At 35.8% G+C, this 13,278-nt stretch overlaps 1 protein-coding gene across 1 annotated transcript; it reads left to right on the forward strand.

The window, feature by feature from the left end:
* The first annotated feature begins 342 nt into the window (after positions 1 to 342).
* On the forward strand, positions 343 to 9,121 carry LOC104095908 (peroxisomal nicotinamide adenine dinucleotide carrier-like). The gene is made up of 11 exons (XM_009602156.4): positions 343 to 636; positions 741 to 818; positions 900 to 974; positions 4,284 to 4,414; positions 4,682 to 4,736; positions 6,549 to 6,650; positions 7,230 to 7,298; positions 7,368 to 7,475; positions 7,592 to 7,660; positions 8,170 to 8,224; positions 8,589 to 9,121. The coding sequence occupies exons 1-11, from the start codon at positions 556 to 558 to the stop codon at positions 8,768 to 8,770; spliced, it is 1,005 nt and encodes a 334-aa protein (XP_009600451.1). The 5' UTR covers positions 343 to 555; the 3' UTR covers positions 8,771 to 9,121.
* The last annotated feature ends 4,157 nt before the right edge of the window (positions 9,122 to 13,278 follow it).

Raw genomic sequence — 13,278 nt, forward strand, 5'->3', positions numbered from 1 at the left:
TTCAAGATTAACCCTTTTTCAAAAAAAAATTAAAAATATTATTTGTTCATAGAATATGATCAATTTTTATTTTTTTAAGTTTTTAAAATCTAATTTAAGATAATTTCTGGGTAAATTTTTTCTTTCATTCACGAAGCTTTAATTTATTTTGTCAAATAAAATACATGACCAACATAACTTAAATTTTATTACAAGTTCAAAAATATTTTTTTGAAATTTATGTCCAAACGCTAGTTTAAGTTTCTCAAACTACCGAGCACCAACGTGACAATTGTGTCCCTTTTTCTCTTGAACGGAACAGAAACAAAAATAAAACCGAACTCAAGCACACTGATAGCGATTAGTCCACTCCATTCGCATGTTATTTCACATTCCAATTACCATTTTCCGCTACTTCCAAAGTCAAAGATATTCCATTACTTGCACATTTTTTCTTCTTTCAATTACCTTTATTCAAAAACAATCTCTTTGCTATGAAATCGTAAATACTTTTGCACTTTTTTCTGCCCAAAACTGTTTTTGTTTTTTGCTTTTCCGGTTTTACTGTAAATAGTTATGTCGGACGCTTTGATCAGTGGCTTCGCCGGTGCCGGTGGCGGCATCATCGCTCAGCTCATCACCTATCCTCTACAAACAGTATTACTACTCTATTATATTTCTTCTTTTTTCTTAGTTTTATTTTTAATCTACAAAAATAGAATTAGTACAGCTTTTTTCTTGTTTGACTTGTGCGATGTCAGGTAAATACTCGGCAGCAAACAGATAGAAATTCTAAGAAAATGAAGCAAACGCTTGGAAGTATCGAACAAATTTGCCAGGTATTTGCTTTTTATTTTTCAGTTTTTAACTTTATTTACTTTAAGTTTTTTTTTTCTTTGTTGTGATTACTTGATCTGCAGGTTGTGAGGCAAGAAGGTTGGGATGGACTATATGGTGGCTTAGCTCCGTCGCTAATTGGTACCGCTGCGTCGCAGGTGACGCTTGTTTTTTGCTTTATGCTAATGTGCGCCGTGTGCGTACTTATCCTGTAAAGTATCTTTGATTAGAATATTCCGTGGTTTGTTGCGTGTGCTTGCTCATCAACTATGAATACCACCTTTGCCTACTACAACGATAACCAATAGGTCCTGAAATGGGCCTAGGCGGAGCTAATTCTGGATTAGTCGGGCCAATGTGTTCTGTATACTTGTGACCAAAAAAAAGTTTAACAACTATCAGTTCCAACATAGTTGAGGATTGAATTTGACATTTGCTACGGTTCAAAATGTTGTGTTAGTAATTGTATCTGCTTTGTTTTTTCCGAAAAATTAGGGAAAGAGAAATGACTATGCTTTAAGTTTTAGTGGATGCTGAGAACTTATTGTGAAATTAAAAAGAGATAGGAGTAGTGTAGTTTGATAATTGATTTTTGGTTAGGTTCATATTACTAAGTCGGACTAGGAATTGGTCACATCAAAATAGCCTATTACTGAGGAAATACTGTTATTAGTTTGTGAATAGGAGTAGGTAAGTAACAATTGATTATGAATTTGTAAATTTACTTCCATTGATTTGTAATTCCAGTTGTAATAGGTAAACTTATATTGGCATAAGGCAGCCTTGAGTTTAGGTATTGGGAAAATAAATCTGGGTAATATGTGGTCCCTTGACTCTGGAAAGATGTGCCAATCATGCAATCTTGATGCGATAGGTTATCTGCATGTAGTTATTTGTCCCTATCCTGCTTATGAGTTTTTCACATATTTGGTCCTCAAATATTAGCTTCTGCAAATATTTGCAAATACAACCATCATTAAGAACTTTATAGGTGGAATAGCACAAATAGATGTGTACCTAAAAAAAATGTTATTTTGGTAATTGGTATATCTTTTCTTAAACCTCCCATTATAGCTATTCTCTGGCATAGTTTCCAAAACTTAAGGTGGTCCTTCGTATAATACCTCTAACATTCTTCGGCGCTAGTTAAGTTGGACAGAACACCTCCTACATTTCTTAATCCTTTGAATATAGTCAAATTTAACATTTTTGGTCCCCATTAACAACCGTCAAAGCTGACTGGACTTCCCATTTTGACAATTATGTGACTGGCCCATTAGGGAATGAAACACATCGAAGCTAACACAATTAGGAGGAAATTTTTTTCCACTATTAGGAGGCAAATCAATGCTTATTTGGCAACCAGCTTTAGCTATCGCTCCCTCTATCCCTTATTGTGAAATCTCTAGGATTGTCAAGAAGGATTGAAGTCAAAAACAAAAGTACCTAATGGAAGTGTTGGCAAGAAGCAAGAGTAGTTGATCATCCTGAGTTTTCCTCTGTGTTTCTAGATTTTTTGTGGTTTGTTTTTCGGCATTAATGGCTAATTGGAATAGGAAGAGTGCATTATGCTGTTTCTTTTATTTGTTTTATAGTGGTGGTCATTCCATATCTTTGTTATATTCCAATGATATATTCAAAAACATAGTAAGGCTTAGCAATCATATTAGTAATTGTTTAAGGTATTACCTGCCTATTGGATTCATATCGCCGACCCCAACTTGTTTGGGACTGAGGTGTAGTTATTGTTGTTGTACTGTCTAATGGCTCTAATCGTAACTTTGTTACTTCAAAAGAGTATATCAAGTGCTTATTTTCTGCAAACTAAATCTTACAATTAAGAAAACTGTCTGCAACGATATTATCTCACTCGCCAGATAGCAATTTGTACATTAGATCAAACCAACTACGTCTTTGGCAATTGCATTAACTCATGCTTTGTGTTTCTACTTTGAAATCCAAAATGTACGTATATAATTGCAGCACATACAACAAATAAGAAATCAACTCCCCTCTAGCTTTCTGTTTGTGCCATTTGAGCTTTCACTGCCTTATACTTTCCTTTAACTTTGCCAACTTTTCTTCCATTAGTATCAAATTATCAATTTGGCAATGTAACCTACTAACTGCACTTTCAAGTTCTTTTATTCTTCAGATACAAGAACAGTCACTTGCTCAATAATCTGATCAAAATATGTGACTGGACCGAAAAAAGGAAAATAAATATTCGCCCTCTCAATCTGTTATCCTTGTTGAGTCTCTCCGTGACTTTGTTTTGAAGATCTTTATCTTATTCTCTTTATTCTGTTGAAGCTCCCCTCTCGCATTGCGTCAAGCTCTGCCACTTCCCCGTGCGTCACTAGTTGTGTCAAATTCGTCTTTGTATGGCTTTGCATTGAAGAGTATTAGAGTAGTAGCTCGCTGTACCTTCTCCTTGCATCGAGCAACTCGTTGGGTTTTCCGATTTTGGGGAAAACGAGTCAATAATGCACGGTTACATTTTCCCACTTAATAGGCTGGTCAAATGGACAGCAAGTGGTAAATTCATCTCGCTTTGACAGCTCTTTTGTATGGAGACGATGTTAGATGGGGTCATACTTCTTTTTTTATGGTGGGTTAGATTTGGTCATACTTGAAGGATTAAGTATGTTAACAGATTATGTAAAGGATTAACTTAAATTTAGGGTGATAGTTAATTGATCAAGTGGGTCAAAAACTCCCTGCTTATGTCACAAGAACTAGTAAAAATTGATGTGGAAACATGAAACTCACCAAATTGTCTTTAATTCCTGAACAAGGAGAGGATAACTTTGTTTCTAATACTTACGACTTATAGGCCTCATGTTATATAAGAAAGACCACTGAAGTTTGTCTCGTTGAACATTGATCATGGACAGGGCTGAAGATGCTAAGGAATCACGTCTAGTTTACTTTGCCGATTAAGTATTATGATAATAATTGCACCGCATTTTGGGTTAGATTCCCTTGGCTAATAGTTCAGAAAAGCATGGAACTCAGTCTTCAAAGCTTCTGTGTGGTTGCTAGATGTTAATCTTTTTGCCCTTTTGGATGGCTCACAGCTCAATTAAGTTTTCAATATATAATTGATGGTTTTTTGAAATTGATCCCTGCCCCACCCAATCTTCTGTTCATTCATAGTCTAGTGATTCAGCATCTGGTCTATCGATCAAAATTTCATTTGTATAATATGGGTAACCCATAGGTATTGGTCCAAGAGCACATTGCATAAGTGAGCATGTTTGCGTTAGTGGTCTTCTTATATCCCTTTGACAAATGGCGAGACAAAATTTTAGTAATCAATTAACAAACTTTAATCTCCCTCGTACTGAAAAACTTCGCTAACTTTCACTTTCTGTGAATGTATATTTATTTCCTTATTCTTTTTTCTTTGTTGTTTGGCAGTGAAAATTATGATCTCTTACGTCTCCGTCAATTTCTTGATACAGGGTGTTTATTATTATTTCTACCAAATATTCAGGAATAGAGCAGAAACTGATGCACTTGAACGTAAGAAAAAAGGAATTGGTGATGGATCAGTGGGAATGTTCTCTTCATTACTGGTGGCTGCTTTATCTGGGTAATTTTCTTTTCTGTTGGATACTACTTTTGGTAGCTTGGGTAAATTTGTTATATTCAGGTATCAACAGCATTCTGCCACAATACCCTTATCAAAAAAAACAAAAAAACTTGGATTCCGTCTTCATAATATAGATATTCTTATTTTATCTAAGCAAAACTTGTAAAGCACCATCATGAAGAATAAAATTATCTGGCTAAAATGTCATTTGAGATTTTGTTGTTTTTCTTTTTTACTCATGAGTGTTTTGACTTTTCCATGTTACAGGTGTGTTAACGTGCTGCTGACTAATCCCATATGGGTAGTTGTTACACGCATGCAGGTAAAATACTCTGGGGTTCTCCTTACCTCCTATGAGAATGGTTATGAAATCAGTGCATTTACTTAATTTTTTGGTGAGCTTAGCACAGCAAAAAGTTTTATTGGTGTTGGTAGTTGGTCTTTGATTCTTTCATCCTTTATGTTGTGGAATAAGATATTTTTCTTTTAAGATTTGTTTCTACCAGTTTAACACTTTCTTCTATGATTTTTTGCTCTAACTTATCTCATGTGGAAATTGGAATTGTCGGAAGCGCAATACAGATGTAGAGCTATAATTTATTTCTTTTTGGAGTGACTTGAGGTCTGTAACTGCATAAGACAAAGGCTCGCGGAGTCAGAGAATGAGCTCTATTTAAAACTCATTTTTGATGGGATTATGTTGAGGGATATATTGAAGCAAGGGAAGAATTAGAAAGATGTTATTGTTTTTGTAATCCGAGGAAAGGGACTAACTTTAAGATAATTAACTAAAACCACCAGAAATAGAGGATTGAAGGATGTGGTGCCATTTACAGGTCAAGAATGAGAACAGTGTTGCTTACTATCTATGAAATGGATATTCAGAAGGTAATTAGAAGTTTGGTTTTCGGCAGGAATTTGCAGAGTATGCTGACTTTTGCAATGGGTTTCTGCTAGGACTCATTAATTCAACGTCGAATAAATATGTCAGTATGAAATATTAAAGGGTGCCAATGATTAGCAACCTTACAGTAGCCTGGCCGGTAACCCTGGATTGAGAAAGAGCACAGAATGTGCAAAGCTGGCAGGTGTTAATTGCAACGTAAAGATGCTTCTCTTTTGAGGAGACCAAAGCGTCATCATTGATTCTGCCGTTGCTTCTTCGGCGTTATATCAAATAGGTATGTGAGATTGAGGTCAAATTTTTATCTTACAAAGTGGAATTATTGCAAGTACAGCCCTGGTTATGAATGTACACAAACCAAAGTCTTTTAAGTTATGTGGATATATGTCTTTGTTTAGGGAAACAAACATCAGATGAATTACTTTGAGACTAGAAGCATCATATGCAAAATAAGTACAGACAAATCATTGAGTATTGGAATTGACAAAGCCCAGATAGAGCAGAACTGATAGAGGATTTATAGGCGACTCCAACTAGTTTGAGATAGCGGCATTGTTGTTGTTGGAAAGCTGCAGTTTCAACCTTAATACGGTAGTGTCATTTGTCTATTAAACGTAGAATTAAGAGATCTATATGGTTAGTTACCTAGACCATGTTGATTACCATGAAAACCTTGCTCTTCATACTGTATGCTTTGACCAAGCTGGGGAAATTCCTTTGTTCGTTCCATGTAGGTGTTGAGATAGAATAGTTGGTGTTACAAGTACATTACTGTTATACAATTGTTGAGGTTGGATATCTGTCATTTGGAATGGACGACATTGGTCCAAGATTGAATGTGCTGTTGAATATTGTGAGCGGAAGTAGAGTGCTGCTTTGGATTCACTTACTGACATTTTCTTGCGTGTTTACTGCTTTCAAAGATGGAACAATGTCAGTTCGGAAGCTTAGTCATGTATTGACCATTTTGTGATCTACAAGGATTCATAAGTAGAAGGAGCATCTGAGTTATGGATGGTACAGTATTCAATAGAAACTGTGATTACTTTGGTGTCAAAATGCTTCGCTTTAAACGTATTATTGATTGCCTTGGTTTGATGTTAAATAGCTTCGCTTCAAAAGTATCACTAATCGCCTATCTACTGGTTTTTTTCATGAAAAATATCTCCCTACTATAATTTATCGCATGCTTGATTTTCTTACGTTTATTTCTCACAACTGTTTGTGCAGACTCATACAAGAAAAGATAAAGATAACCACACCAAACCGGTAACATCACAGGATGCAATCTCTGCTGTGGTTGAACCTCCTCCCTATGGGACAAGCCACACTGTATGTACATAGATATTCCTATTAAAAGATGTGATTTATGATGCGTTGAACTTAATTTGCATACCTTGGAGTCTAGGACCATCAGATTTGCATACTTAGTCTAGTTGGAGAAACCATCAGATCTGTTTTCTCGATGAAAGTTGATGCATGGATCCAACATATCTCTCTCTAAAGATTCTTCAAAAAAAAAAAGGTATTTCTTCAATATTGAAGTTTTAACTGGCAACATGGATTAGTTGATGCTTTGATGCTTAATATTTTTTCATTACTAAATACTGGAGCATAATAGCATTGTGGGAAATGATGGCTTCTGAAAAGATTCATATTTTTTGTTTTTATTTTTGTAAAATCAGAAACAGAAATTATAGCTTCTGTGTAGGACATGTGTGAACTTATGATTGTACTCACCTAGTCCTCTCTGATATTTAGCATACAACATAAAGGCTATGCCGACTAGACTGAAGCATAAACATTTTTGCCATAGTAATTAGTGACTTTTTGGTCATGCTTCACAGTCATGGTATAAACCATGCATCCTATACCTGTAATTTTCTAATTGGTAACACTTGTATATTTCAGATTCAAGAAGTCTATGGTGAAGCTGGAGTTTGGGGTTTCTGGAATGGTGTTTTTCCAACATTATTCATGGTATGTGAGAACTTACTCTAGTAATTACGACTAAATAATGGTTCCCGATCCTTCTCATTGCTAATACAGGTAAGCAATCCTTCCATACAATTTATGCTATATGAAACCTTGCTGAAGAAGATTAGGAAGCGACGTGCCTCTAGCAATAAAGGTGCCAATGATGTCACTGCTTTGGAGGTAAACCTTTGTCCCTTTCTCTTGTTCCTCTAAATTATATTCTGGACTTGTCATATTAGAATATTTAGCTTTTGACATGTCAACTACTGCAGCTCATGTGTTTATATTTTTGCTAGATATTTTTACTTGGAGCTGTGGCAAAACTTGGAGCTACGGTTATAACATATCCCCTTCTGGTTATCAAGGTATACAAGTGTTCTGTATGGAGAAATTTCGTTTTCCTTTACCCTTTTCATCAAACTTTTCCTCATCTGTTGGATTGATGTGGCAAATGTTTGATGCAAATATCTTCATCTTCCATTTTTCTACACTCCATTTCTCCTTTTGGTTAATTTAGTCATCCATCTGTCAAACTACATGCCAAATGGCACATGGATAAATACATTCTTTGCCTTCAAATTTTGTTCAATGCATCCTCTTCAATTCAGTTTCATTTGGTCCCGTTTCAGCCAACATAATTCGAAATGGTTTCACTACTTGCTTTTGGCTGTATAGAATTCCGCAGAGTATTCACACAACATTTAGTACCACATTCCTAGTTTTAACTTTCATTGCAACTGCTGATCGGAACAGTTGAAAGTTGAAACACAGTGTGGCAGCAAAATAGGGTCCAATTTTTTTCTATGCAGAGCTTGGACCACTGTCCAACAGTTATTTGAGGTTTTTCTTAATAAGAGTGCTTTCTGTCTTGCAGTCACGACTTCAGGCAAAGCAGGATGTTGGTGGGGATAAAAGACATCATTATAAAGGTTAGTGGACTTGAGTTACTGCGTTTCTATACTAGGCATCATTTTAGTGGTTAACATATTTTTCTATATTTGAGTTTCTACAAATCCTACGTTGGTGAAATCGTGCTAAACGCAGTAATTCTATTTACAGCAATATGTTAACCTACATTCGTAATAAAAATGACAAAAGTACAACCTGGAGTCATTGCGACTATTTTATCTAGATTATCTTGACTGAAACTTTGTTGGCTATTTGATGGTGGATTAAGTCGGCAATTTTCTGAAACTTGATAAAACGTGTATTAATCTTACACAGTTTTTTTGGCTTCTTTTTTTTTTCGAAACAAAAAATTCAAGTAGTAAAAAGTCGCTCTATGCAATATAGGCACCCTTGATGCTATTATGAAGATTTTACGCTATGAAGGCTTTCATGGATTCTGCAAGGGGATGGGCACAAAAATTGTACAAAGTGTTCTTGCTGCTGCTGTTCTATTCATGGTCAAGGAGGAACTTGTCAGGGGTGCTAGATGGTTATTAACAGGTAGTTCTGCTACTTCTATCAGATGAAAGCCTCAGTAGAAGTTGGTTTTCCTCCACTGAAGTCTAAGCAAGGTGCAGCGCCTTCAGAACTAGGATGGGCTACTTTGTAATAACTAGATATAATTTATTTTAATGACGATAGTGTACTAACCAGCTTGCGCACATCTCGACTATTCAATCGGATATATGCTAACCTTCATCAGTATAGATACTGGGTAGTTTGCTGTGTCTCCACGGTATAGAGTAGAAATAGCTTAGTTGACCCTGAATCCGTTCTTTGGTCATGGCGTACTACTTGTTAATTCCATCTATCTTCCTACTGGACCAAAGGTGAAATGATGTTGTATTTCTTATTACTATTTCAAAATTGTTTGGACTTGGGATTGAGCTTCTTATAAGTAGAACGTGTTATTTAAGTCTATTGGTGAACCGATTTCCTTTAGTTGACATCCTTCACTTTTGTAGGGCTTAGTGCATCTAAAAGCTTTCCCCTTTGCTTCTCATGAGGTCCAAACTTGATTGAAAAAATAAGGATTGATAGAAATACATTCCATCTTGTGAATGAGAATAACCCTTGGTGGAAGTGTAATTTGTTGGGAGAAAACTAGGATAACGAAGTTATGACTTCGCAATATTTTATGTAGAAATGCTGCCGGGTAGCCGCTCTAAATGGTTCGGAATTAGCCAGTGTATCCTGAATTTTAATTTTTCAGTCCAATTTTTTGGGACAAGACGATGACAACAACAACCCAGTGGGGTCGGGGGAGGGTAGGATGTACGCAACCTTACCCCTATCTTGGAAGGGTAGAGAGACTGTTTCTGATAGACCCTCGACTAAAGAAGATGGAAGAAGCCCTAATAGCAAGACAATATATTCAGAAAACTAAATCCAAAGTAGCAATAAAGAATATGAAAAAAGTACTGCTAGCAAACTACGGAAGTACTGATAGCAAGTAATAACAGAACAAGAAATGCAATAATAGCAAACTAAGGATAAAAGGGGTACTATACTAATAGCATGTTTGGCCAAGCTGGAAAAATCAGCTTATTTTGAAAAATATTTTTTTCAAAAGTACTTTTCAAAAAAAAGTACTTTTGAAGAAAAACAGATTGTGTTTGGCTAATCAATTTGAAAAGCACTTTTGAACAATAATTTGTGTTTGGCCAAGCTTTTCAAAAAGTGCTTTTAAGTGTCAAATTACAAATAAGGACATGAAGAGGTTTACTTAATAGTTAATATTATATAAGTAGATAAATAATTACAAATATTTATTATTAAAGATAACAATTAAGTTTTTAATTTTATTTAAGTAAAATATAAAAATAAAATTGAAAAGTACTTTATTCTTTCAAGATAGTTTAAATATATCAAAATATTATTCAATAAATAAAAAAGTTCATCCCAAAAATTATTTTATATTACTTATTAGTTTAAACTAAGTAAGGTTATTTTGTTATATATAATATTTTGCAAGGGGTATTTTTGGTAGGAAAAAAAGTCAAAACTGCTTCTGCTTCTGGTTCTAGGGAGAAACTACTTTTTTCTGCTTCTTCAAAACTTTTTCTGCTTCTAACCAAAAGCATTTTTTTTCCAAAAAAAGGCTTGGCTAAATGCCTCAAATTGACAAAAAAATACTTTTTTAAAAGAAAAAAAACACTTTTGGCATGGGGAGAAGCCTGGCCAAACAGGCTATAACACTACTACTATCAAACTAATGAAGACAAAGGAAAGCGCACGACTACCTACTAACCTTCTACTCTAATCTTCAACCTCCACACCCTTCTATCCAGGGTCATGTCCTCGGTTAGCTCAAATTGTGCCATGTCCCGCCCGATCACCTCTCCCCAAGACTTCTTTGGCCTACCTCTACCCTTCCTCTCCCCCCCTCCCCCCAAGGCCAACATCTCACACCTCCTAACTGGGGTATCTGTGCTTCTTCTTTTAACATGCCCGAACCATCTAAGCCTCGCCTCATGTAATTTTTTCTCCACAGGGGTCATTCCCACATTGTCCCGAATAACTTCAATCCTAATTCTATCAAATTTAGAATTTCCACACATTCATCTCAATTTTTTGGGATAAGAATATCCTGAATTGTTCTGAAGTTAAGATTTTTTGTTCAAAATTTTAGGATAAAATAAGTACTTAATCATCTCGATATAGCATCCCTAAGAATGAGTGTTTGTTACTGCATTCTTGGTCTTTTTGTTTGAACCAGATGTGTTTCATAAATGCCTTAGGTTAATTAACACAATCGAATTTTCTCTCCTTTTTTTTCGAGTTTCTAAAGGGGAAATCAACATATAATTTCAGTGTACTAAAATCTTTTAATCATTATCCAAGTTAATTCGCCAACTGGTCAATATCTAAATATGAAATTACACATATGCCATATGACAAAAGCTGCAAATCCAAGGTTCCTTGCTTCTTAACTTCTTAATTAAACCAGCTTTTGTCTAATCGCAAAGCTGACGTGTCACTTTCATTATCACCCCTTAGGCCCCACACTGTCCCACAATAAGTAACCAGTGGCCGTAGCCCGTACCAGCCCGAGCCCAAGTTCAGAAATTAATTTCTTGTATTTACTTTAGTACGTAAAGAATTTTTTTGTGGTAACACTGTGAATTAAGCACCTCGACCCCAACTCCTTATCTGGAGAGTTGTAGATCAGGCCTTAGATTCATTAATTATATCACAATCTCTGCATCGATACAGTACATCTCTGTCCTTTCTTAGAATGTTTAAACATGTCAATCCTATTTATTAGGTCTTTCTTAATCTGTGTTACTATACTCTATATATTTACAATTGTATTCCTGAATATTTTCCAATTTCTAGCCTTCCAAATATGGTATACTATTGTTGCCCATAATGCAGCAGCAACTTCCTTCCTAACCAGCGGCCACTTCTTCCTTTTAATTATATACAGAACCCTTTGTGCATCTCTCAGTTGCATTTGAATTCCTGCCCAGTGCATTAGCTCCTCGCGAATAGCTTTTGACCAAGGACACTCTACAAACAAGTGTTGGTTTGTTTCCCTGCCTGATCAGTACATAACACACATTTATCATCCTCTACCAGAATATGCAAAGAACTCAATCTAGCCTTTGTGAGCAGTCTTCCTTGAGTTGTTAACCACATGATGATCATGTGCTTTGGCTGAGCTATTGCATTCCAGTGAAGATCAGTTGTTGCCCATCTTCTGTGGGAACCTTTAATGGCCAAGTAACTTTTTGTGATTGAGTAATCTCTATTTGCACCCAGCTTGTATGTGTCTCTCTGGTACCAGTTCCTCATCTCTTCCTTGAGGAAATTTAGTTTTTTCCAATACCAACTACAATCTTGTGGAACCCGATGAGTCCAAATATTAACATCAGTCTTCATATAAACATCGTGGATCCATTTAACCCATAAGGACTCCTTTCGCATAACGAGCTGCCACTATAGTTTCCCAACATAAGCTTTATTTCATTCCCTACAGCTTTTGATGTTGAGACCACCAAATTTCTTAGGCAGGCACACTTTCTCTCACGCTACAAGTGAAATCTTCTTCTTATCCTTTGAGCCACCCCACATGTACTTTCTACACTTCTTGTCAACCTCATTCATTATGCTCTGAGGTAAAACAAAGACTGGTCCCCAAAAGCTATGAATTGAGAATAACACAACATTAATCACCTGAAGCCTCCATGCATATGATAGTTGTTTGGCATAACTGAATTTAATTTTATTTGTTATCTTCTCGACAAGTTGATAGCAGTCCAACTTACTTCACTTCTTAGGTGACAGTGGTAAACCTAAATACCTTATAGGAAAAGTCCCTAGGGAGAAACCAGTATTTCTTAGGAGAACCTCTTTCATATGATCATGAACGTCTGCCATAAACAAGCTAGATTTGTCCATATTAGCCACCAAACCTGATACACTACTAAAATGTGCTAAAGCCTCTAGGACTCTATTTACTGAACATGTTTCACCTTTGCAGAACACCATGAGGTCATCAACAAAAATTAAATGTGTCAACTTCAAGTGCTTGCACATAGGATGGAATTTGAAATCTGGGAGAGCACTCATACAACCCAATGTTCTGGAAAAATATTCCATTACAAGCACAAAAAGTAAGGGTGAGATTGGATTACCTTGTCTAAGACCTCTTTCCCCTCAAAGAAACCATGACTTTCACCATTTACACTGATTGAGAACTTTGTAGAAGTTACACATGTCATAATCAACTCTGTGAACTTTATTGGAAAGACATAACCTATCAGAACCTCCTCTAAAAAAAACCCAATTTACCATGTCATAAACTTTCTTCAGGTCTATCTTCATTAGAGACATAGGGGAAGTCTTCCTGTTATAGTGCCGCAATACGTCATGGTATATAAGCACATTGTGGAGCATTGATCTGCCAGGTAAAAAAGTAGATTGGTTATCTGCTACGAGATGTTGCGTTGCCACTCTCAGTCTGCTATATAATAACCTTGAGATGCAGTTGTACAATACATTGCAACAGGAAATAGGCATGAATTGGCTT

The sequence above is a fragment of the Nicotiana tomentosiformis genome, chromosome 5, assembly GCF_000390325.3.
Source record: "Nicotiana tomentosiformis chromosome 5, ASM39032v3, whole genome shotgun sequence".
NCBI lineage: Eukaryota > Viridiplantae > Streptophyta > Magnoliopsida > Solanales > Solanaceae > Nicotiana > Nicotiana tomentosiformis.

Excerpts from the sequence above, each read along its gene's own strand:
- LOC104095908 (XM_009602156.4), top strand. The coding sequence starts at position 556 with ATGTCGGACGCTTTGATCAGTGGCTTCGCCGGTGCCGGTGGCGGCATC. Across the intron at positions 637-740 it reads TCACCTATCCTCTACAAACA|GTAAATACTCGGCAGCAAAC; the intron begins GTATTACTACTC and ends GTGCGATGTCAG. Across the intron at positions 7,299-7,367 it reads TTTTTCCAACATTATTCATG|GTAAGCAATCCTTCCATACA; the intron begins GTATGTGAGAAC and ends TTGCTAATACAG.